We start from the raw sequence: 22,634 nt of genomic DNA, 5'->3' as shown, positions 1-22,634 counted from the left end.
TGAGTGCTTTTTACACTAATCTCTTCAAGGAGAGGACAATGACCAACAGTGACTGGCACATTTTGTGCCTCTACAGATCCAAGTCTCTCTTTTTCTTTTTTTTTAAAGCTTTTTTTTTTTTTTTTACGTTTGTTTATTTTGAGAGAGAGAGAGGGAGAAAGGTACAGTAGGCAAGGTGCAGAGAGAGAGAATCCTAAGCAGGCTCTGCACTGTCAGCAAAGAGCCTGATGCAGGGCTCCAACTCATAACCCATGAGATCATGACCTGAGCTGAAATCAGGGACCGGATGCTTAACCAACTGAGCTACCCAGGTGCCTGCAAGGCTCTCCATGGGTTCCCTTTACATTAGATTTTGTCACTGAAAAGAGAACATGGATATGTTGTAATTTGTAGCTGATAAGAACAATTACACCAAAAGGTATCCTTGCTTAGAGTTCTAGAGAAGAAAGTGATCCAGACAAGATTTGGGGCCTATGCACAGCACTATGACCCAAGTTCAGTACCTGAGCTCCTGGTCAGGAGGGCAGTGAGCAGAGGTCAATACAGAGGGTGTTATTTCTGTGTTTTTGGAATATTACTGACTGCATTTAAAAGCCACGTTAGAAGGGATATTGGCTGGTTTTCAGCTTCTTGTGTTATTTGTGCCTCTGCCCCTCTCCATTATGGATAACTGAGGTTTTTAATTGAGGTTTTAATATACAGTAGTGACATTCTAGTAGATGAAGGAAGGGGGCAGTCCCCGAGGGCAATCTGAACTTCTGCTTAGTATATTTACTCTTGCTGTTTTCCTTCCTCCTCATTTGTAATTCAGGAGGCTCTCTGAGAAGAGAGAGACAACGAAGAGGCTTCTTAGATGGATCGAAGGATCACAAGCTGGGATACCAGGTTCTATGAAAAGGTCTGCTATTGAATTTGCTCTACCTTTAGGCAAATCATTTGATCATGTTGTGCTTTGGTTTCTTCCTGTGTTTGCTAAGTGTAAATAACATGTATTTGACTATTTTGTGATTATTATAGACTATTTTAAATGTGTGGGTGATTTATTTTTCCAGGCCAGCTGCTCAGGTATAAAATGAAAATCTGCTCCTTTGAGATGCTAGGCTTCCTGGCTGTCAACTGACCCCCAAATCCTTCAGAGTTCAGTAGGCATCTAGTTGCTTCTTGTTCATCTGACACATTTTGCAGTCTCTGTGCTGTGGCTCCTCAGGTTTACTCTATAGTTGGGGGGCATACCTTTTGTCTTTTTTGTTTTCAGAAATGAAATGTGTCACTTTATATATTCCTACTGCTTTCACCCTCCTCCCCACTCCACCTCTAAAAAGATGAAGGCTGCTTTATCTGACACTGATTGCATGAGACAGAAGGGGCAGGTGACATGGTAAACAAACTGAGTTTACCTGGACTGGCTAATATGGTTCCCTTTTGATGACTTGGGCCAGGACCACTACAAGTTTGAACTAGATTTAGTAAGGTTCAGGTTCTTTGGCATTTTAGCAGGAAGTAGTCAGGTAACATACTGAAAAGAGAGAACACAAAGTACCCTCCCCTTTCCCCTTTGTGTTTGTTATAGCCTACCTCACATTAGGCAACAAGATGCCCCTGTTCCAAAAAAGTCCCAAGCCAGGATTCTTAGAAGCTAATAAATAAGTTTGTGGGTAAAATACGATTTTGTTCTTCATCAGTGGATCACCATACCACTGCTTCATAAATGGTAATCTCTGAAGTGCAATACTGGAGTTGACGGTAAGGCTTACTTCTTTTGAACTAAAATAAAATGTATTTACATTATTTCTAGTGCAGTTAAATTAAAAGCAGTTTCCAAACAAACCTGGAAAAGGTGTTGAAGCTAGAGAACCCATGAAATATATTACTCCTTAGTTGTAGCTTGGTGGTAGCAGCAGGAAGAACTTCAGACACAGGAACACGGTGTAACCCTTCGGTTCTGAAACGTTGCTAGGTCTCCTCGTGCTAGAAATGATCAAAGAAACATCCGGGTAAATATTGCTCCCGGAGCTTAGTTCGCTTTAAGAGTGCTGGGTCCAACTTCCATCTGTTAGTTCAAGGAAACAAGCAGCAAGGGCCTCGGATTTGGGGGTCTTCGTTCTTGGGCAGGGTCATCAATACATCAACGTAATACTTGCAGGTGCCTGAGCTGCAGTGGCTTCCAACAAAGGCAGAGCTTTCACTGATATCTCTTAGAAACATATAGCCAGCAACTTGCCAGGCTTGGGGAACAGGACTGGGAAGAGCCAAGGGCTTGGTGATATCCTTTCTCCCTAGATTCCAGACCGCTTTGTAGCTCCTGCGGAGCAGGGTGGAGGACCTTGGGGTAGGGGTCTGGCTCTTCGGCTCTAAATGTAAATAAGAAGCCACGCAGCTGAGCCAGTGACAGTTAAGAACTGGCAGCGTCCGTCTCAGGCAAGGTGTTGGTCTGACAGTCTGGACGTACGAAGGGCAGGAGACTCCCTCTCCTCACCCTCGGGTCAATCTGCACAACCAGGTTAAGTCCTGCCGGGGTCGGGGTGGGGGGGTTGGGGGAAGGGAATGAGGCGCCCAGAGGCAACGACTAAGGCGAGGAAAGACCAGAAGTCCTAAGGACACCACCTTGGAGGGACCGGGAGGCTTCAGTAACTGCCGTCGGAAGTATCGCCCTTGCCGTATAAAATGAAAATCATCTCCGCCATTACGTGAAGCCGCGGCCCAGCCAGGAGGCGGGGACGCGCGCCTGGCGAATGCGCGCTCCCTTTGTCCCGCCTCCCGGCCGGCGGCTCAATCCGCGCGGGAGCGCGCTTCGGCCGCTCATAAGTGCTCCGGCTGGAACCTGGCGCCGGCGGCGGTTGCGTTCCGCGGGCGGAAAGGAAGGGGGAGGTGGGAAGGCTGTGCGCCGCCCGCTCCTCCCCACCCCCCGCCTCGGCCCTGAAGGGGCTGGATGGGCAAGTTGGGCGCGATGGCTCGAGTCCGGGCGGCGGCGGCGGCGGCCGGAGGCGGCGGCGCCTCCTCCTCCTCGCTCCGGCGCCGGCGGTGATCCGAACGAGCGGCCGCGGCCCCCGATGAGACTGTTCGCGGGCTGGCTGTGCCTGAGCCTGGCGTCCGTGTGGCTGGCGCGGAGGATGTGGACGCTGCGGAGCCCGCTCACCCGCTCCCTGTACGTGAACATGACGAGCGGCCCCGGCGGGCCGGCGGCGGCCGCGGGCGGCAGGAAGGAGAACCACCAGGTACGCGGCCGGGGTCGGGCCCGGGCCCGGCGGGGGCGGGGGCGTGGCGGCCCGGCCTTCCCGCGCTCGGCCCGGCTATTGTGCGGGGCTTCGCGGCGAGAGGGCCTCCCCGGGCCCTCGCCCCGCCGCCTCGGCCCCTCGGAAAGTTTCCCCGACGTCGTCCCCGCCGGGCGCTGGCTCCGCGACCCTCGAGCGTTCGGCCCGGGCCCCGCGGCGCCTTTTGTTCCCGGGCGCGGGCGGACAACGGCCTCCCGTTCCTTCCCGGGCCCGGGTGTGGGCGCCCCGGCGCCCCGCATTGTTCCCGGGTGCCAGGCGGTGATTGCAGGCGCCGGGCGGCACGACGCAGGAACTTTGGGGGGCGAGCGCGTGGCCACGGGCATCCATCTGGCACCGGGGCCTGCGATGTAAACCACCAGACCAAACCCATCGCCCTCGGCCGCCTTCATCACCCCCGGGGAATCAAAGCGAAAAGCAGGTCCTTCTTTTCGTCTGGTTGAATCTCTGAACGTACAAAGGGCCATAAAGAAATTTAACCGTGCATTGTGAGCCATTTAACCCTCTGGGCTTATTCGGGTGACATTTTCCCTCAGCAGTTAAATGTGTTTGACAGGTCCTCACACTCCCATCCTGCTGAACCTTCCTCTCCTACCAAAGAGAGATCTCCTTTTAACTTCGATGTTGGTAGTCGACCAGAAAGATGTGGTAAGAAGGAAGATGATGCAAGCTTTTCCTGGAAGGGTTTTTGAAACAGAATTAGGGAGGAGTGACTTCTTTTCCGAGTTGTGGATCTTGAACGACGCGATGTGACCGGTTAGGCAGTCTTTTCATTAGCTTAGTTTGTGGTGCCACTTACAGAAGTATGTGCAGGTCAACTGTGGAATTAAGAGTGATATTTCATTTTTGACCATAATATAGTTTGTGGTTAACCTTGCCTTCATTGAAAAGAGGCTTTTAAACTCTGTCGGAGTGTTGGCTTATAATTGCTAGCATTTATAGTGCATTTTGCCTTTCGAGAGAGCAGTAAGTGGTTATTCCCCATCTTATGACTTATCGTTTTCATAGATTTCTCATTTTCCTATGTTGCATTTCTTGTTATGCCAGGCGTTCAGAGAGTTTACATTCGGGTTGATTTCGTGTGTTTTAATGAAAGTAAAGTATTATCTAAGGACATAAAGCAATTCATTAAGGAAAGTAGCTTATAGTTTTTATTTAGTAATTACTGATTGTGGCCCATTTTCTATTTTTAAAGGAAGTCCTAAATTCCCATAAAATTTTTTTGTGATCCCAGAGCTATTTTGATTTGTTAGGTAGTCATGCCTATGATACTGTTAGGAGAGTACATAAAGTCAGTAGGTGATCTTCAGTTGTGAAACCACATTCTTCGCTATAAATTACTTACATTAATCGTTCATAGAGAAACAATTCTAAAGTACTGCAGTGCTAATGTACAGTTACCAAATGTCACATATCCACGTGGAATATGGATAGTGGCATAAAACAATGAATTAGAAATGTCATTTTCAACAATTGGTAGAAGTAACGTTCCGGTTAGGACAAAAAGGAAGCTTATTTCCACTGATGTGGAATTATGGTGGAGGCTCTTAGCTGTAGGTGTTTATGACACTTGTGATTACCTCTACTATAACATTTGATTTATTATATATATGTTTGGTATGTAATATATTTATATAATGCTTATAAAAGAATTGGTTATATTTAAAAAACTGAAAAACTGTTTACATAATTTGATTTTCGTGGAGTCTGGGTAGACTATAGCTGGAGACGTAGCCTCATAATAAGTACTTCCTAACAGGAGATACTTTCTAATTGTGTGCCTTTTAAAAACTGAATCAGTTACTAATACTGGTTTCCGATACCCCATTTACTTTGTTACACTTCTGAGATACTGAGTTATATGTGTACATGTGTGTGTTTTAACCAGTTGGACCAACAATTTGGCCACTAATTTCTCCAAAGTGAAGACTAATCTGGTACTTTCTGAATATTTAGGGGCAGATTGACTCTTCCTTAGAGTGATCAATCCAGTGATGCATTGACATATGAAAATATTGCCTGTGAATAAAGATTAAAATGAACAAAAGAAATGTGTGTATAGAGACCACGGTGAGATAAAGTGAAAGAGGAGACTCCTCTCTGCAGAGTGCCTGCGCTCATTTGTTATCTTCTTTATAATCCAGGATCCTGGGTTTGCCTTATGACCTTTCTTACTTGTAAAGTAACTTGACTCTAACATTCTTGCCCCCTTCACATTTATAGTTTTATACAGGGTTTTCTGGTGTTCATTTGGGGGTGTGGGTTCTGTAGCAAGCCACATCTGATTCTTTTGGGGTTGCATGTAAGTGGGGTTATGGATTTTAAAAAAATTTTTTTAGTTAATGTTTTTTATTTATTTTTGAGAGAGAGAGAGAGAGAGAGAGAGAGAGAGAGAGAGAGTGTGAGCGGGGGAAGGGCAGAGAGAGAGGGAGACACAGAATCTGAAGCAGGCTCCAGGCTCTGAGCTTACAGCACAGAGCCTGACGCGGGGCTCGAACTCACAAACCGTGAGATCATGACCTGAGCTGAAGTCAATGCTTAACCAACTGAGCCACCCAGGTGCCCCAATGGATTTAATAGAACCGTACTTAGCACAAGTTTTCTTTATGATGATTTTATTAAGAAATTATGGTGGAGGAGTCTCTGGTTAAAAGAGAAATCTTGGGAAATGTTTATCATTAAAAATTGCTATTTAGTTATGATAGCCTGGAGATGAGTTGCAAGGCTCCTTTGCCCTAAAGTAGTTCTAAAACTATAGTAGCAGCACCATTTCAATAATTTGGTTTGGTGTGCTAGCTTCAAAGCTGGGATTATTTTTCACTTTAAGCAAGAGAGAAGCAAGGAAGGGCTTCTCTTAGAGCTGGGATGTGGCTTGCAGGCCAAATTGGGCTCACTGACTTGTTTGTTACAGCCTGTAAAGTAAGAATAGTTTTGCGTTTTTATTTTTATTTTTTATTTTTTTTCAACGTTTATTTATTTTTGGGACAGAGAGAGACAGAGCATGAACGGGGGAGGGCAGAGAGAGAGGGAGACACAGAATCCGAAACAGGCTCCAGGCTCCGAGCCATCAGCCCAGAGCCCGACGCGGGGCTCGAACTCATGGACCGCGAGATCGTGACCTGGCTGAAGTCGGACGCTTAACCGACTGCGCCACCCAGGCGCCCCTAGTTTTGCGTTTTTAAATGGCTGCAAAAGCATGTAATATTTTATAATATGCGAAAATTTCTTATATGAAATTCAAATTTCAATATCCACAAATAAGGTCTTGTTGGAACAGCCACCACATTCGTTTACTTACTGCCCATAGGGGCCTCCACACGACAGCAGCAGTGGTTGGTACTGTGTGACCCACGAGCTGAACTATTTACTCTGTAGCCCCTTACAGAAAAAAAGAGTCTTCTCCAGAGAAAGTTTCCAGCTGCCTTCATCAGCAGCACATTTCTTAGTCACAGGTTACATGGTGGATAGTTTGCCTCATTGGGAAGAAGTAGAGCCAGGCAGTGAGAAACTACATATGTCACTTTTCAACATTGGCAGGCTTGGAACTTGAAGACAGCAACAACAAAAACTTTGCATCTAGTGTTTTTGTCTCATTGTACCTAGTACTTGAAGTTAATGCATCAATTATGGAGCTGTTGAAACTTGAAAGGACTCTTAGGCTTCACTAACTAGGTTCTTGATAATAATAGTCATTCAGTAGTTTCTGAACTGATGGAGTGCCAAAAGAATTGTTATGGAACTCCCTGGAACCAAGCCAGGACGGTTTCTGCAGGTGATGTACTGTAAGGATTCTTAAGAGCACAGGTAACCTTGAATATCTGGAATTAGCAAGGTATAACTTAAAACTGCAAGGCTGTGTTATATCTGACTTATTTTTTCACCTTCTGTAAGCTCTGAACTGTGTTATGTTGCAAGGGGTGATGGGGTGTAAGACGGAATTGAAACAACTGGGGTTTTTTTCCAAATGAAAAAATACTTGGACATCACAGCCATAGGTCACAGGTTGTGCTAATGGACAGATTTGGTGTCCTGTCCCCTCACTCCCCATTTACCTTGCAGGGGCTGATCAAAGTCAGGCACAAGTTAACAATGCTCAAGGGCAGTCACCAGCTAGCCAGATGGACACTGATGGATTTGTATCCTCTTCTGAGCTGCCTTCCAGAATCTGGAGGCCTCTGCAGCTGAATACCAAAGAGATTCTGAAAGGAGTTTCTTTCCTTCCTTACAATTGTGTTGAAACCCTATCCAAATGTTTGCCTCTGGGTGCCTGGGTGGCTCAGTCATTTAAGTTTTGGACTTTGGCTCAGGTGGTGATCTTGCCGTCTGTGGGTTTGAGCCCTGTGTCCGGCTCTGTGCTGAAGGCTCAGAGCCTGGAGCCGGCTTTGGATTTTGTGTCTCCCTCTCTCTGTGCTGGCCCCGCTGCCTGCTCATGCTGTCTCTCTCTCAAAATAAAGAGACATTGAAAAAACAACAAGTGTTTGCCTCAGTTTCACAGAATATCAGGATCTCTCTCTGCTGCTGAATACACTAGAAGCATTTATGTTCCCCTTTGAAGGTGCTTGAGGGCACCCTGGCAAATGCCAGTAAAAGATCATTGCTTAGACCTTCTAAAGCATTGTTAAAATCTTAGGATTATAAAATTCTAACAGTGAGTGCATATTTTAAATGAAAATTGCCAATTATTTATTTATTAAATCAAAGCTGAAACAACTTAATCTAATCCATATGAATTGTTTCCCTCCATGGACTTGGGTGCCTTGTCACTGTACACATTGAAATCTCATATAAAGAGGTTGTTGGTTTAGGTTTGTGTCATCTGTGGAAGAAAAATGAATGGTTTGAATGTTGACTCTTATGCTGTGCTTCAGTGCAAGGAAGTGTCAATGATTGAATGTCTGGACTGATAGGATTCATTGCAGAACTTAGAATGTGATTTTTGAGTCCTTAGCTGCCAGGTCCAGGTCGTCAGGCTTAGTCTGACCACCCCCTGTAGTAGAAAAGATTCGGTGTTCATGGACCCCATCAGTGGAGCCTTTCCAGTTGTTTTTAGTGGTGCTAAATGCCTCAGGTCTTTGGTTACTCATTCCTTTTGAGAATGGCTGGGTGCCCAGACCTACCGTGTGGTTTTTAGGCATTCTCTTGAACTTCAGTTCTCTAACTGGCTTTTGTGGTCCTTGGACAGGAAGGGGAAGGAAATCAAGTTACTGTGTTTCTATTGTCTGCCAGACACTATAATGATTCTCTCTAATCCTCATAACAACTCCCAGAGGTAGGTGGCGCACCCCCTTTTTTAATAGACAGTTGAGCCTAAGAGCGATGACACTTGCTCAGGAGATACTTGGTAGGTGGCAGAGTTGGGTTTTGATCTCTGCTCTGTCTGGTTTCAAGGCCCAGGCTTTTCCCACCTTTTCATGATGCCACTCCTAGGAAGCCTTGTGTTGTATGAGGGTCTGTGAAAGTAGGCTGTCTCCTTAGTAGGAAACTGCCCCCACTTTAGCAGAGCTGCGTGGAGACATTGAATCTATGTAGCTGTATGCAAAAACACCAGTTGCAGTTTTGTAGTGTGTGAGTGAGACAACGTTGGGATAAGTGTCCCAAGTTCTGGCTTTCATCCAGTTTGTGAATGCTTTGGTCAAGTTTAATGTTGGGAAAAAAATCGTACCTATGATGTCTTTTTTCCAACACCCACTATTGGTTTGACACTGGCTGGGTGTCCTACAATTCATTTCTGTTCTGACACAACCCGGAGTTAACATCTGTCCAGAGGTTTAAGGACTCCATCCTGCAAGACTGCCCTCCCTTCGGGTGCCAGCTGCAAGTTGGAGGTACATAGAGAACCGCCCCCCGCCATGTTTCTGCCCAATTTGTGTACAAATTCTGGGGTTCCCACAACCCTCCCTCAGGTTAGATAATTTGCTAGAATGACTCCATTTAGGAAGACATTTTACTTGTTTACTGGTTTATTATAAAGGATACGATTCAGGGAAAGCCAAATGGAAGAGATGAATAGGGCAAGGTATGGCAGGTGGAAGGTGGCACAGAGCTTCCATGCCCTCTCCAGGTGTTCAGCAACCTGGAAGTCCCTAGAGCCATGTTGTTTAGGGGCTTTTTGAGGGTTTCATTACCTAGGCATGGTTGATTAAATCACTGACCTTTGGTGATAGAACTCAATCTCTTAACTCCTCTCCTTTGTCTAGAGGTTGGAGGTGGGGCTGAAAGTTCAGACCCCCCTCCCCCATCACTATATTAGCATATGAAAGATACTCTTTATTTATTTTTTAATTTTTTTAATGTTTATTTATTTTTGAGACGGAGGGAGACAGACCATGAGTGGGGGAGGGGCAGAGAGAGAGAGGGAGACACAGAATCTGAAACAACTCCAGGCTCTGAGCTGTCAGCACAGAGCCCAATGCGGGGCTCGAACCCATGAACCGTGAGATCATGACCTGAGCCCAAGTCAGATGCTTAACCGACTGAGCCACCCAGGCGCCCCTAAAAGATACTCTTTAACACTTAGGGGATGCCCCAAGAGTCTTAGGGGCTCTGTGCCTGTATCTAGGGGATAAAGCACCAGTAGCGAAGGGGGTGAGGGAGAGAGAATCTTAAGCACGACACAGGGCTCACATAGGGTTTAATCTCATGACCCTAAGATTGTGACCTGAGCCAAAATCAAGAGTAGGACGCCTAACTGACTGAGCCACCCAGGTGCCCCCTAAAATAACCTTTTTTTTTTTAAAGTTTATTTTGAGAGAGAAAGAGAGCACAAGTGGGGAAGGGGCAGAGAGAGGGAGAGACAGAATTGCAGGAGGCTCTGTGCTATCAGCGCAGAATCTGATGCCAGGGTTGAACTCCCGAACCATGAGATCATGACCCGAGCTAAGATGAAGTGTGGAACACTTAACCGACTGAGCCACCCAGGCGCCCAACCGCTAAAATAACTTTTTTTTCTCAAATGTTTATATTTGAGAGACAGACAGAGACAGTGTGCGAGCAGGGGAGGGGCACAGAATCAGACGGAGACAGAATCTGAAGCAGGCTCCAGGCTCCCAGCTGTCAGCACAGAGCCTGACGTGGGGCTTGAACTCAAGCTGTGAGATCATGACTTGAGCTGAAGTCTGATGCTTAACTGACTAAGCCACCTGGGTGTGCCCCCCTAAAATAACTTTCTAACTCCAGTTCTATTACCTACTGTGCTCAAGTCCTCTGTATTTTGGAAGAAAAGATAATTATATAACACGTTTGACTATTGAACTAAAAAATAAATTCTGATAAGCTTTTAACTATATCCCTCTGTTTGATAAGCAAATATGATCTCATCAGAAAATTATATTTCTGCTTTGAAGGAATGATTGATCCACCAAGATTATATAAAGATTAGGAGATGTTCATGGGACCTGACCTAATACCTTATATTTTGATTAGCGAATATTGTCACATATGCATTCACAACTCATGTCTACGTCATTTGGCTATTTGTCTGATCTTTAGTATAGCTACAGTCTTGTTGCAAGTAATTTACTGTATTTTTATAAGTTCTGTATTTACTGTATTTTACAGTATTTACTGTAGTTTTTAGAAGTTCTGGTTAATTACCACATCCTACCTTGGACTTGGCATTAGTAGATGACTGCATGGTATAACTGGTTTGATTAGAATTCGTTATTTAAAAGATTTCCTTACCCTCTTGGATTGGAGAAAGTTCAAGTGAGCTTTGAAGGAAGATGCTAAAATGACGTTTTTCCCGGCACTGGTCTCCAGCTGAGGAGGCCAGCCCACAGTGGGCTTGGCACACAGTCCTTCCAATGCGAACGTTTAATGAGCGTGATGCTTTGTTCTTGCCTGCGCACCTTGGTCTCTGTAGTCTTTGAGGAGCACACATTCAAAGAACTCACCTGCTTGAAAGTGCATGGGAGCCTGCAGATAGGCCACCCAGTGCTATGAGCTCATTACAGCTTTTCATTTAAGCTGGGTTGTCTGGAGAGAGGAACTCCAGTGGGGTGGCAGGGGCTCCTGCATTCATTTTTCTATCAGCATCTCATCTTAAGGGCAAGGGGACTGCTTATTTAAGGCTTGAAGTTCTTGGCCAAGATCGTAATCCCATTACTAGATTCCCTTGGTTTCTGATTTTTTTTCTCTCCTCTGGAGTGTAAATCCATCTTTAGTTTTTCCCTAGACCACTGTTAAGCTGGGATAATTAGGAAACACTAATGAAATTTTCTGGGTAGGCCGATGTAGGGGTTCTCAAGCAGTGGTGATTTTGTCCCCCAGGGGACATTTGGCAATGTCTGGGACATTTTGGGTGGTCCTGATGGGAGGGGAGTGGGGAGCGCTCCTGGCAGCTGATGGGTAGAAGCTTGGGATGCTGCTAAACATCTTCTAATACATCAGACACATCTCATAACAAATTATGATTATCTGGCCCCAAATGTCAGTAACGCTGAGGTTGAGAAACCCTGTAATTTAGTTGCTATCTAGATCAGATTATCTTTTCTGTAAACACACCCCCGTCCAGTTTAGTTGGACAGAATGGTCCTGCTTTCTTTTCTGAAAATAAATCTCAGACACACTGGGTAGACCGAGGAGAAACTTCTTTGAAAGAAACCTTTATAAAACAACATGCACCTAGAATAGGCACCTCAATCAGCTGGAAGTGCTCAGAAACCCCAGGCTTCCCATTTGTCCAGAAGTTGTGGGGTGGTAAATGAAATGTGAATGTACTTGGCCAAGGGCCTGATACAAAGTAGGTGTTTTAGTCAGTGTCATCCTTCCTTGCTTGCTTGTGGTGTTGCAATTTTGTGGTGAGTGGGTAGGTTTAACCACTGTTTGCAGAAGTGAGTTTAAGCAAGACCTTTCAGGGGTGCCTGGCTGGCTCAGTCAGTGGAGCATATGATTCTTGATCTCGGGATCATGAGTTCGAGCCCCATGTTGGATATAGAGTTTACTATAAATAAATAAATAAATAAATAAATAAATAAATAAATAAAGTATAATAATAAAATAACTTAGAAAAGTAAGACCTTTCAAAAACCTTGGAGTTTCAGAAATTGACAGAAACCCAGTGACAGCTATCTCTGTGGTTATCCTTATATTCATTCCCTCCAGGAATTTGCTAGAAACTCCAAATTCTATGTTAGGCTGCCTGTGATTTTATTTCTTTTTATTTTTTAAACATTAATTTTTTATTTTTTTTTTTTTTTGAGAGAGAGAGAGTGAGCATGGGAGGGGCAGAGGGGATAGAAAGAGAGAATCCTAAACAGGCTCCATGCTCAACACTCACCATGGAGCCTGATGCGGGGATCAATCCCAAGACCCTGGAATCATGACCTGAACCAAAATCAAGAGTCGGCAACTCAACTAACTGAGCCACCCAGATGCCCCAAGGCTGCCTGTGATTTTAACAGTAGTTCATTTGACAGACATTTATTGTTCACTGTATCCGTATTAGGCACTGAAGTCCGTCATTGTCCCTCACTTTATGAAATCTCTTTCTGGGAAGATATACACTGAACATACAGTTATGTACAGTTATTAGTTCAATGTTCATAAATGTTACCAAGGAGACATATGAGATGTAGGAGAGAGGTATTCGGATGGGGGGAACCCAGCCTAGTCTGCAAATTCAAGGCAAACATACTTGAAGAAATATTTTAGTATTAGGTTGAATTGACCAGGTAAAGAGAGAGTGGGTTGGGGTGATGGAAATGTAGGGGATGGAGCAAACACCATGTGAGATATCCAGAGGAAAGGAGCCTTCCAGAAAAAGAGAGGGGTGCAGTGTTATGACATAGTGAATAGCCAGGTGTTATGGGTGGGCAGGCAGTGTCACGAGGTGACTGCGGATACAGACTGGACAAATCGTGTAGGGCCTGGTAAGCCATATTGAACATTTTGGATATTAGCTTCAGACTTCTGTGTAGCAGGGTCGTGATGTGATCAGATTTGCATTTAAAATTTTCAGTTTTTAGAGAGGTTTGTTTGGCCACTTAAATTTTCAAACCACTTTTAATTAAAGTGCTATCCACATTTAGATATGTAAATATATGTTAAAAATAACCTTTATTGAGATATGTATAGTTCACATACCATAAAATTCATCCTTTTAAGGTGTAGAGTTCAATGTTTTTTAGTACAATATATTTACACAGTTGTACAACCACCATCACTCTCTAGTTTTAGAACGTTTTCATCACTCCAGAAAGAAACTGCGTATCCATTGGTAGACACTCCCCACTGCCCCCCTGCCCCAAACCCTTGGCAACTGGTCTCCTTTCTGTCTCTGAACCTGCCTATTCTGGACACTTTATGTAAGTGAACATATCATTTGTGGCCACTTGTTACTGGCTTCTTTCCCTTAGCATAATGTTTTCACAGTTCATCCATGTTGTCACCTGATTCAGGACTTCACTGCTTTTTATGGTTGAATAATCCATATTCTGTTGTATAGATCAGTCATATCTTGTTTATCCATCAGTTGATGGACGTTTGGGTTTGTTTCCACTTTTTGATGATTCTGAATAATGCTGTGGAGTTGGCATTTGTATCATGCAAATGGTCAGGAGGAGCATGGGTTTCAACTTTTATATTTATTTATTTTTAATTAATTTATTTTGAGAGAGAGAGAGCGCGCGTGTGCCCGTGAGCTGGGGAGGGGCAGAGAGAGAGGGAGAGAACCCTAAGCAGGCTTGCACTGAAATCTAGAGTCAGACACTCAACCCCCTGGGCCCCCCAGGCACCCCCAACCTTTATCTTAAGAATTTTTTCTTTAATATTTATTTATTTTTAAGAGAGAGATGCACACTCAAACACACACACACACACACACACACACACACACACACACACACAGTGTGAGCAGGGGAGGGGCAGAGAGAGAGGGAGACACAGAATCGGAAGCAGGCTCCAGGCTCTGAGCTGTCAGCACAGAGCCTGATGCAGGGCTTGAATTCATGAACTGCGAGATCATGACCTGAGCTAAAGTCAGACGACTGAGCCACCCAGGCTTTCCACCCCCCTCTTATACAAATTTTTTAAATGTTCCAACCTTTGTCTTTAAAGAGAAGGGCTTTACTCCTTCTCATTCCATAGCACATTCTGTTCAGTAAGCAGTTTCTTTTCTGAAGCACTTGTATAACTGTAAAGGTTCAACCACATGTGTCAGTGAATTGAGAGAAATGCTGTTAAGAACTGGAGTTTTCCTCTTGGCACTTGAAAGCAATATTTGCAGTTAATGATGCCAAGTCTTACTTCGTTCTAGAAGTCAGAGTCCATTGTTGTTCTAGTTGTCCATTTACAAGTGGATGCCAAGGAATTCTTAGCTCCTCTGTTTCACTTGAATGACTTCTTGTCTGCACTAATAGAATGTACCTGATTGCCTATTACTAAGGTGATGGCTTTCATCTTGATTAGTCATTTCAGAAAATAAAAAATAAATAAAAGTCAGAGTAGCCTCAGTATCACAGAGTTCAGAATGTGTACCAGGAGGTTGTGAGTATAATAAAAAATGGTTTATGACCTCTACTGGGGCATAACTTCAGGCACAGTGAATATTAAGAATTAATGATTAAGCAAGAACATTTTCAGACCAAGGAAGAAAGTATAGGCAGTAAATGTAAGAAGCTTATCATGTAGAGTGGAAAAAGTAAAAATAGTTATCAAGTCCAAGCAGTTTTGGTAACAGTGTTTAAATGGTAAATGAACACAGGGGCTCCTGGGTGGCTCAGTCATTGAGCATCTGACTCTTGATTGTGACTTGGGTCATGATCTCACCGTTAGGTTCGTGAGATGGAGCCCTGCGCTGGGCTTTGTGCTGACAGAGCAGGAGCCTACTTGGGATTCTCTCTTTCCCTCTTTCTCTGTCCCTCCACTGCTTGGGCAGATGCGCGTGCTCTCTCTTTCTCAAGATAAATAAATAAACCTCAGGAAAAAAAAAAAAGGTAAATTAACAAATCAGTCAACAGATGGGAAATTTGGTATCTAGTTTGGATATAGGGTTTGTAAAAAAAAGATTAGTTAATCTTTAAATTTTTAATGTGCCTATTTGCTTGCTTGTATTGGATTATAACTGGTTCCTTTCAATGTTAGTGTCAGGAATGTTACCCAAGATTTGTTTTAACATTTAGCAAACTTAGGATGACTGTAAAATTGGCCCACCAATTGCGTAAGCAGTTACAGGATGCCTGTTGATAAATGGTCATATTTGTCAGGGGGAAGCAAATTACTTTTTTTTTTAATTGTTTTAAATGTTTATTTATTTGTGAGAGAGAGACAGAGTGTGAGTGGGGGAGGAGCAGAGAGAGGGGGAGACACAGAATCCAAAGCAGGCTTGAGGCTCTGAGCTGTCAGCACAGAGCCTGACGCAGGACTCACACTCACGAACTGTGAGATCGTGACCTGAGCCAAAGTCGGACGCTTACCGACTGAGCCACCCAGGCGCCCCGGAAGCAAATTACTTTTGACGAAGGCTCTCTTTATTGGGAAGGATTGATTGTTTTTTTTAGCAGATAATGGATTAATAATAACTGGTCAACCCTACAGTTTCATCATTGTAATTAATGGGTTTACTCTTATTTATCAGGCCATGTTAGAGGAATCTCGTTGCTATTATTATAGGATTCTTCTGTGTGTCTGGTACTACTTTGAGGATTTGCCTGCATTACCTTATTTAATCCTCTCAATACCCTACTAAGATAGATAGATACCAGTGACATCTCTAGTCTACAGATGAATGAACAGAGGCCCAGAGATTAAGTGACTTGTCCAAGCTTACACACGAATGGCAGAGCCAGGACTTGATCATGGAGCAGACTCTAAAGCTGACATACCCTATGATTGACTTCCCTCCCTTCCCTGGTACACTAACTCTAAACGGAAAACATTTATTATAGAAGGTTAAATTTCATCCACAGTTGAAGCTCCTGAATTTTGTTCTGAAAAGTACGTTCAGGTTAGAGCCTGTTCCCAGAAGTCTCGTTCTCAGCATGTTATTACCTTGTCTTCTCATCGATTACGATGTGACCTCAAGTAACTTCTTGATCTTTCTCAAGCACATATTGCCCCCGGTCTGTGAGAATGTTCTATGACCTAGTAAAGCGCACCTCAATAATTCTAAAGGCCTCTATATAGCCTACAAGAAGAAAGGCAGCTTTATCTGGTCACTGGAGTGGTAATTTCTGCTGCTTTACTCTGCCATTGATTTGTTTGCTGGTTTTGAATTAAACCATTGCGTTATGTGACTGTTTCCTTATCTAAAAACAAGGTTAATAATGCTACTTACTGCCTTCTGATGTTGATTTTCAGTGAAGGAGAGGCCAACTGTGCCTTCCTAGATCTCAGGGTCCTGGGGATATAGTGACTGAAATATTGGGCAGGGGGTCAGAATACAAGGACTGTGGCCTGGCTCTGTCACCTACTAAACTGCATGACTCAGAAACCTCTTCCCCCTGTGCCCCCTACATTATGAGAATTAGATGAGAAATTATGTATGTGGAAGTATTTTACACTTTATAGGTCATCTGAGTGTAAGAGATGATGATTATCCTCCCAGTGCCATGAGATTATAACATTTAGAAATACTGGATTTGATTTAGTCTTCTGGCTTCTGTTTTTGGACTTCTTAGATGACACTTAAGTTGTGTGTTTTCACTTGTTCTTCTTTTTTTTAGTGGTACGTGTGCAACAGAGAGAAATTATGCGAATCACTCCAGGCTGTCTTTGTTCAGAGCTATCTTGATCAAGGAACACAGATCTTCTTAAACAACAGTATTGAGAAATCTGGCTGGCTATTTATCCAATTATATCACTCTTTTGTGTCATCTGTTTTTAGCCTGTTTATGTCTAGAACATCTATCAATGGGTAAGTGAGTCTTGTGTATTTTTTCTCTCTCCTTAGGTTTAAAAAAAGAAAATGAAAGAGAAAAGCTATTTTGTTAAAGGTATCGATCACCTCAGCTACAATACTTGTGCGAGTCAGAATCCTTGGCAGCGGGTGGGTCCAGTGTCTTAGCCTTCTGCAGTCTGCCTTTTATATTCATCATAACTTGAGGCATCTGGGTGGCTCCGTTGGTTAAGCGTCTGACTTCGGCTGAGGTCATGATCTAATTGTTTGTGGGTTCAAGCCCCGCATCGGACTCTGTGCTGACAGCTCAGAACCTGGAGCCTGCTTCGGATTCTGTGTCTCCTCTCTTTGCCCCACCCCACTCATGTTCTGTCTCTGTCTCTCTCTCAAAAAGAAACAAACATAAAAAAACTTAAGAAAGTAAATTCACCATAACTTGATAAATAGCCTCATTAGTCTGTATTTCTACGGTGGGAGTTACTTGGAGCAGTGCTTCCCAGCTTTGATGTGCACAAGAAACAACCCGGAGATCTGGTGAAAATGCAGATTGTGAATCAGTAGGTCAGGGACCTAGGATTCTGCATTTTTTTTTTAATTTTTTTAACATTTATTTATTTTTGAGACAGAGAGAGTCAGAGCATGAATGGGGGAGGGTCAGAGAGAGAGGGAGACACAGAATCCGAAACAGGCTCCAGGCTCTGAGCTGTCAGCACAGAGCCCGATGCGGGGCTTGAACTCACGGACTGCGAGATCATGACCTGGGCTGAAGTCGGACGCTTAACCGACTGAGCCACCCAGGTGCCCCAAGGATTCTGCATTTTTAATAAGCTCCCAAGTGATGCCCATGATGCTGCTAGTCCCCTACTATAGAGAGTAGCAAGAACTAAGCCCTTAACATGTGGTGAAGGGTAAAATCTTTGCTTTAGCACACTTCCCAGGAACAAGTTTTTTTTTTTTTTTTTTTTTTGAGAGGGGGGATTTAATCAACCCAGCAATGTGTGATGGCTTATTTCGAGTGAAGGCCCAACATCTGTTCTTAACATAATGTCTAGGCGCACCAGAATTTTGTAAACTTGCTGTGGAATGCCCATCTCTAGTGTGGTTCTCTCATATAAATCCATGGAGAAAGCTTTAGGAGTACAGATTTTTTTCAGTCTTGTCTTGGCCAAATTTTCAAAAATCCCCAAGGCCCAAGAATCTAGAATGCCAAGGAGAAAATCAGTAGAGTTTAGTGTTTACAAAGCCTTATTGGACTGCTTAAAGCCACTGGTTGGGCCCACTTTGTTTTCCCCCCTTGAGGTTTCCAGCCAGCTTCTCCTGACTGTCTGGATCCCTGGTCTATCATCTAGTCCTTAAATATGTTTTTAGGCACCATGAGCCATTTCTCAAGATTTCTTTCTTGATTTTCTTCATTGTTTATATGAAATTGCCTTAGGTTTGCTTCAGCAGGCAGTTGTTATTTTTGTCTTGGCAATTGAGTTTATACAACTTGGTCTGACGTTTTGTTTCTAAAATTGACTACACTGAATTTCTGTTCTATACCATTTTATTTATTTTGGAAAGCAGGCAAGTCATTGTAGCAGTGATTCTTATCCTTTATGAGGTCCTTTACCTTTTGAAAATGATGAAAGGTAGGAATCTTCTCTTCAAATAGTATTTTCATTCAACATTTCACATACAGTTTTGGGAGATTTCAAATTCTGAACCACCTCCCCCCTTCATCCCCCACCCCTACCCCCAACCTCTGCCCCATGGGACCCTGGTTAAAATTCCTTGATTTGGAATTTCACGGTTTGGTCAAAGAGAGGCAATGCAATTAATAAATTCCTTTGGATTCCCTTATCTGCAGCTCTTCTGTTGTTTGTTTGGTTTTGTTTAACTCTCACCTCCCACTCTCTCAAAACATGTCCTGTGTCTTATTCTCACCAGAAAGCTTAATTTTGAGCCTGCTGGTACTTTCCATCCATGGTAGATTATTACCATGAATTGCTGTGTCTTAAATAACTATAGGCATCCCTCATTGCACTTCACAGATAATTGCCTTTTTTTTTTTTTTAATTGGAACTTTGTGGTAACCCTGTGTCATGCACGTCTATCAGTGCCATTTTTTCCAGTAGCATTTGCTCACTTTGTATCTGTGTGTCATATTTTGGTAATTCTCCCAGTATTCAAACTTTTTCATTACTGTATTCTGGTGATCTCTGATTAGTGGTTACGACTCGCTGAAAACTCAGTTGATGGTTAGCTGTTTTTTCACAATAAAGTATATTTTAACTAAGGTATGTACATTGTTTTTTTAGATATAATGCTGTTGCATACTTTATAGGCCATGGCGTAGTGTAAACAACTTTTACATGCACCGGGAAACCAAAAAATTCATTGGCCTGCTTGTGATACTTGCTTTATCGTGGTGGTCTGGAACTGGACCTGTGGTATCTCTGAGGCACCCTGCACTGTGGTGCCTTGTTGGACTAAGATACTTACCAGACCTCCTTTATGTTAGAAAGGGAAAGGCTAAATAAGGAGAGACCTGATAGCTGTTTTCAGAGTCTATATTATAAGGAAGATACCTGTAAGGAGACACACCTCCTCTACAGATTCTAAATCTGGAGAGAACTTAGATTGTGGCCAGAGAACCTAGGATGGTTAATAAACACAAACCCCCCACCACCCATGGACATCACTACCTTTAGAAATTAAAGACAAATTAGAGAGCCATACCTGATGTTTGCTGGAAACCTTGTATTGAGCGAGGTCAGTGTCTTGGTATTTTAAGTGGGATAATTCTTTATCGTGTGGAACTGACCCACATCTATCTGGAAGTCTAGCGTTTCTGGCCTGATTCACTAACCAGCGGCACTCCCGGGTCATGGGGATGACCCCAGACTCTCCCACCTACTCGCAGTGCCCCCTAGAGGGTGGAGTTGGTCCTGATTGAGAAACACTGTGCTTGGTGATTTTTTAAAAAAATTTTATTTACTTTTATTTTTTACACTTTTAATCTTTTTTGGAGCCTCTGTTGCTCATGATCTTTGGGGATAGACAGTGCTTCCGTCTCTGATGCCTTTAAATGTAGACAAGTCAGATGACCTCTAGCTCTAGAGTTTTATGATTATAATGTCAGGAGTCCTTACATCCCAAGAAGGTGGCTAGGGGAAGCGTGATATTTTATAACCGGGAAAGTTTGAGCCAAAAAACTGTTTTGCAACTTACTTTTGATCCTATGGCAAGTCAACACCAACACTGCATCCCCCACACCGTGCTGCCTGTACCGTACCTCTTCCTCCTCTGACGGTGGCTCCTGTGTGAAGTTTTGTAAAGCTCTTTCAGTAAGTTCAGTCTCTTTTCTCATATTTGCTTTCTGTAGCCTATTTTTCCACCAGAAGATTAAAAAATAATGGTCTTGGAGGAGGTAACACTTTCTCAGTAAGCAGTTTGAGGGATAGCATCATGTTTAGCAATCTGATGTCTATGCCCCCCCTTCCCTAGTTTTTTAGCATTCTGTGGGGCAGAAGGTTTACTGTAAAGACATTATTAGATCTGCTTAAACTCTCCTAAGGCCTTAATGGGAAAAGTGGAGAGAGAGGGAGCCTGTTATATGAACTCTGCAATTTTAATTCTTTCCTAAAACTGGTCTTACCAGGAGCACCAGGTTGCACACATCTTTCCAGTCACTGTGTGACATACTGTACCATATGCTTATTTCCAGAAAGTAGCAGTACAAACCAGATTTCCCTGCCATTTCCCAGACTGGTGCTTTTCATTAAAAAAAAATTTTTTTTAATGTTTGTTTATTTTTGAGAGAGAAGGCGCAGGTGGGGGAGGGCCAGACAGAGAGGAGGACAGGGGATCTGAAGTGGGCTCTGTGCTGACGTCAGAGAGCCCACTATGGGGTTTGAATTCACGAACCATGAAATCATGACCTGAGCTGAAGTTGGACGCTTAACCAACTGAGCCACCCAGGTGCCCCCAGAGCGGTGCCTTTCAAACTGTGTTCCAGGGTCTGAAGGAAGTGCCCCAGGAGCTGCTGAGGGGGGAAGGCCCAGAAGTGGCTGCTTCTCCCAGGCTTTCCGCCTTCTTTCTGCAGCAGCTCGCTATTTGTGGTTCTGCGCTATCTCTGAGCTCCGCTTCATTTCAGGAAAGGGACCTGGAGAATCCCTGCCCTGGAGAGAGTAGGATTTGAGAGCTAGAAAACCGAGGCTGAGCAGGGAGTGCATTCTGTTCCCCACCGTGATGCTTCCTTGAGACTTGGTTTGAGCCCCAGCCTCTGTCTGTTCAGAGAGTTCTCTCTGATCTCCATTTAACTCCTCTCAAGCTTTTTTTTAAAAGGCGTTACTGTGGTTTTGAATGTTTTTCAGGATCTTTAGAAATAATAAGACCCAGATGATCATGTAATATATAAACTGATGGAAGTATGAATCTGCTTTTTTGGTCTAAATTAACTGATATTGCAGGGACCATTTTTTTCTCTAGTGTCTCTTAAAAATCTGTGATATTGAAGTTATTTTTTTCTCACACATTGTTTAGTTTAATAACAGCTTTTTTTTCCTATTTGATTTTTCTGCTTAGTATTATTGGCTAGTGCTGTAATCGGATTCTGTTGGGCTGTCATCTTTTTTAACTGACAAATATGTTTTCTGTTACTCTATCTCCATCTCTCCTTCCTAGTTTGACATAAATTCTTCACATTAACCTTTTAATCTCTTACTCATTCTTCTTCCCTTCCCTTCCTGTCTCATCCTGTTTCCTTTCTAACTTTTACTCCTCTCCTTTGCCGACTCTTTATGGGGTGTTATCTGTAAACTCAGCGCCAAATGATATCTGGAGGTATTTTCTTATTTTACTAACTTCGCTTTTAATCCTGTAAATCATATAAAAAGTAGTATATAGGGGCGCCTGGGTGGCTCAGTCTGTTGAGCGTCCGACTTCAGCCCGGGTCACGATCTCGCGGTCTGTGAGTTCGAGCCCCGCGTCAGGCTCTGGGCTGATGGCTCAGAGCCTGGAGCCTGCTTCTGATTCTGTGTCTCCCTCTCTCTCTGCCCCTCCCCCGTTCATGCTCTGTCTCTCTCTGTCTCAAGAATAAATAAACATTAAAAAAAAAATTTTTTTTTAATAAAATAAAAAAAAAAGTAGTATATAATTTAACCATATAATCACATAAGATAAATATTTTGTAAGTTCAGGAGGCTATTGGTACTGAGTTACTGCAGTCACTCTGAGTGTATGTGGGGGTGCTTAATTTGCATAGACTCTTCTATTTTTGTCTTTTTTTTTCTTCCAGGTTGCTAGGAAGAGGCTCAATGTTTGTGTTTTCACCAGATCAGTTTCAGAGACTGCTAAAAATTAATCCAGACTGGAAAACCCATAGACTTCTTGATTTAGGTGCTGGAGATGGAGAAGTCACAAAAATCATGAGCCCTCATTTTGAAGAGATTTATGCCACTGAGCTGTCTGAAACTATGATATGGCAGCTTCAGAAGAAGAAATACAGGTATAATTTTTAGACATGGTTTGGGGTATATTTCTTGGTT

The 22,634-nt window shown here is 43.4% G+C and overlaps 1 protein-coding gene and 1 long non-coding RNA gene across 4 annotated transcripts in view; one reads left to right on the top strand and one right to left on the bottom strand.

Moving 5' to 3' along the window:
- LOC122471567 overlaps positions 1-2,734 on the bottom strand; it is a 29,291-nt gene extending 26,557 nt beyond the window's left edge. Inside the window, exons 1-2 of the long non-coding RNA XR_006294208.1 lie at positions 2,605-2,734; positions 1,829-1,968 (exon numbers count right to left, since the gene is read on the bottom strand). This is a non-coding gene — a long non-coding RNA (uncharacterized LOC122471567). The remainder of the gene's footprint in view (positions 1-1,828; positions 1,969-2,604) is intronic.
- The window catches only part of METTL9 (methyltransferase like 9), a 52,218-nt gene continuing 30,422 nt past the window's right edge, over positions 839-22,634 (top strand). Inside the window, exons 1-3 of one of the 3 annotated variants that reach the window (XM_043560307.1) lie at positions 839-898; positions 16,931-17,121; positions 22,385-22,594. In XM_043560307.1, coding sequence (XP_043416242.1) covers positions 854-898; positions 16,931-17,121; positions 22,385-22,594 — 446 coding nt within the window. In that variant the 5' untranslated portion in view covers positions 839-853. Of the gene's footprint in view, positions 899-2,757; positions 3,216-16,930; positions 17,122-22,384; positions 22,595-22,634 lie in introns of those variants that run through there. The other 2 variants (XM_043560306.1, XM_043560305.1) reach the window with 2 other exon arrangements.

Source organism: Prionailurus bengalensis, chromosome E3 (assembly GCF_016509475.1).
Source record: "Prionailurus bengalensis isolate Pbe53 chromosome E3, Fcat_Pben_1.1_paternal_pri, whole genome shotgun sequence".
NCBI lineage: Eukaryota > Metazoa > Chordata > Mammalia > Carnivora > Felidae > Prionailurus > Prionailurus bengalensis.
This window is presented reverse-complemented; position numbering and strand designations above follow the sequence as displayed.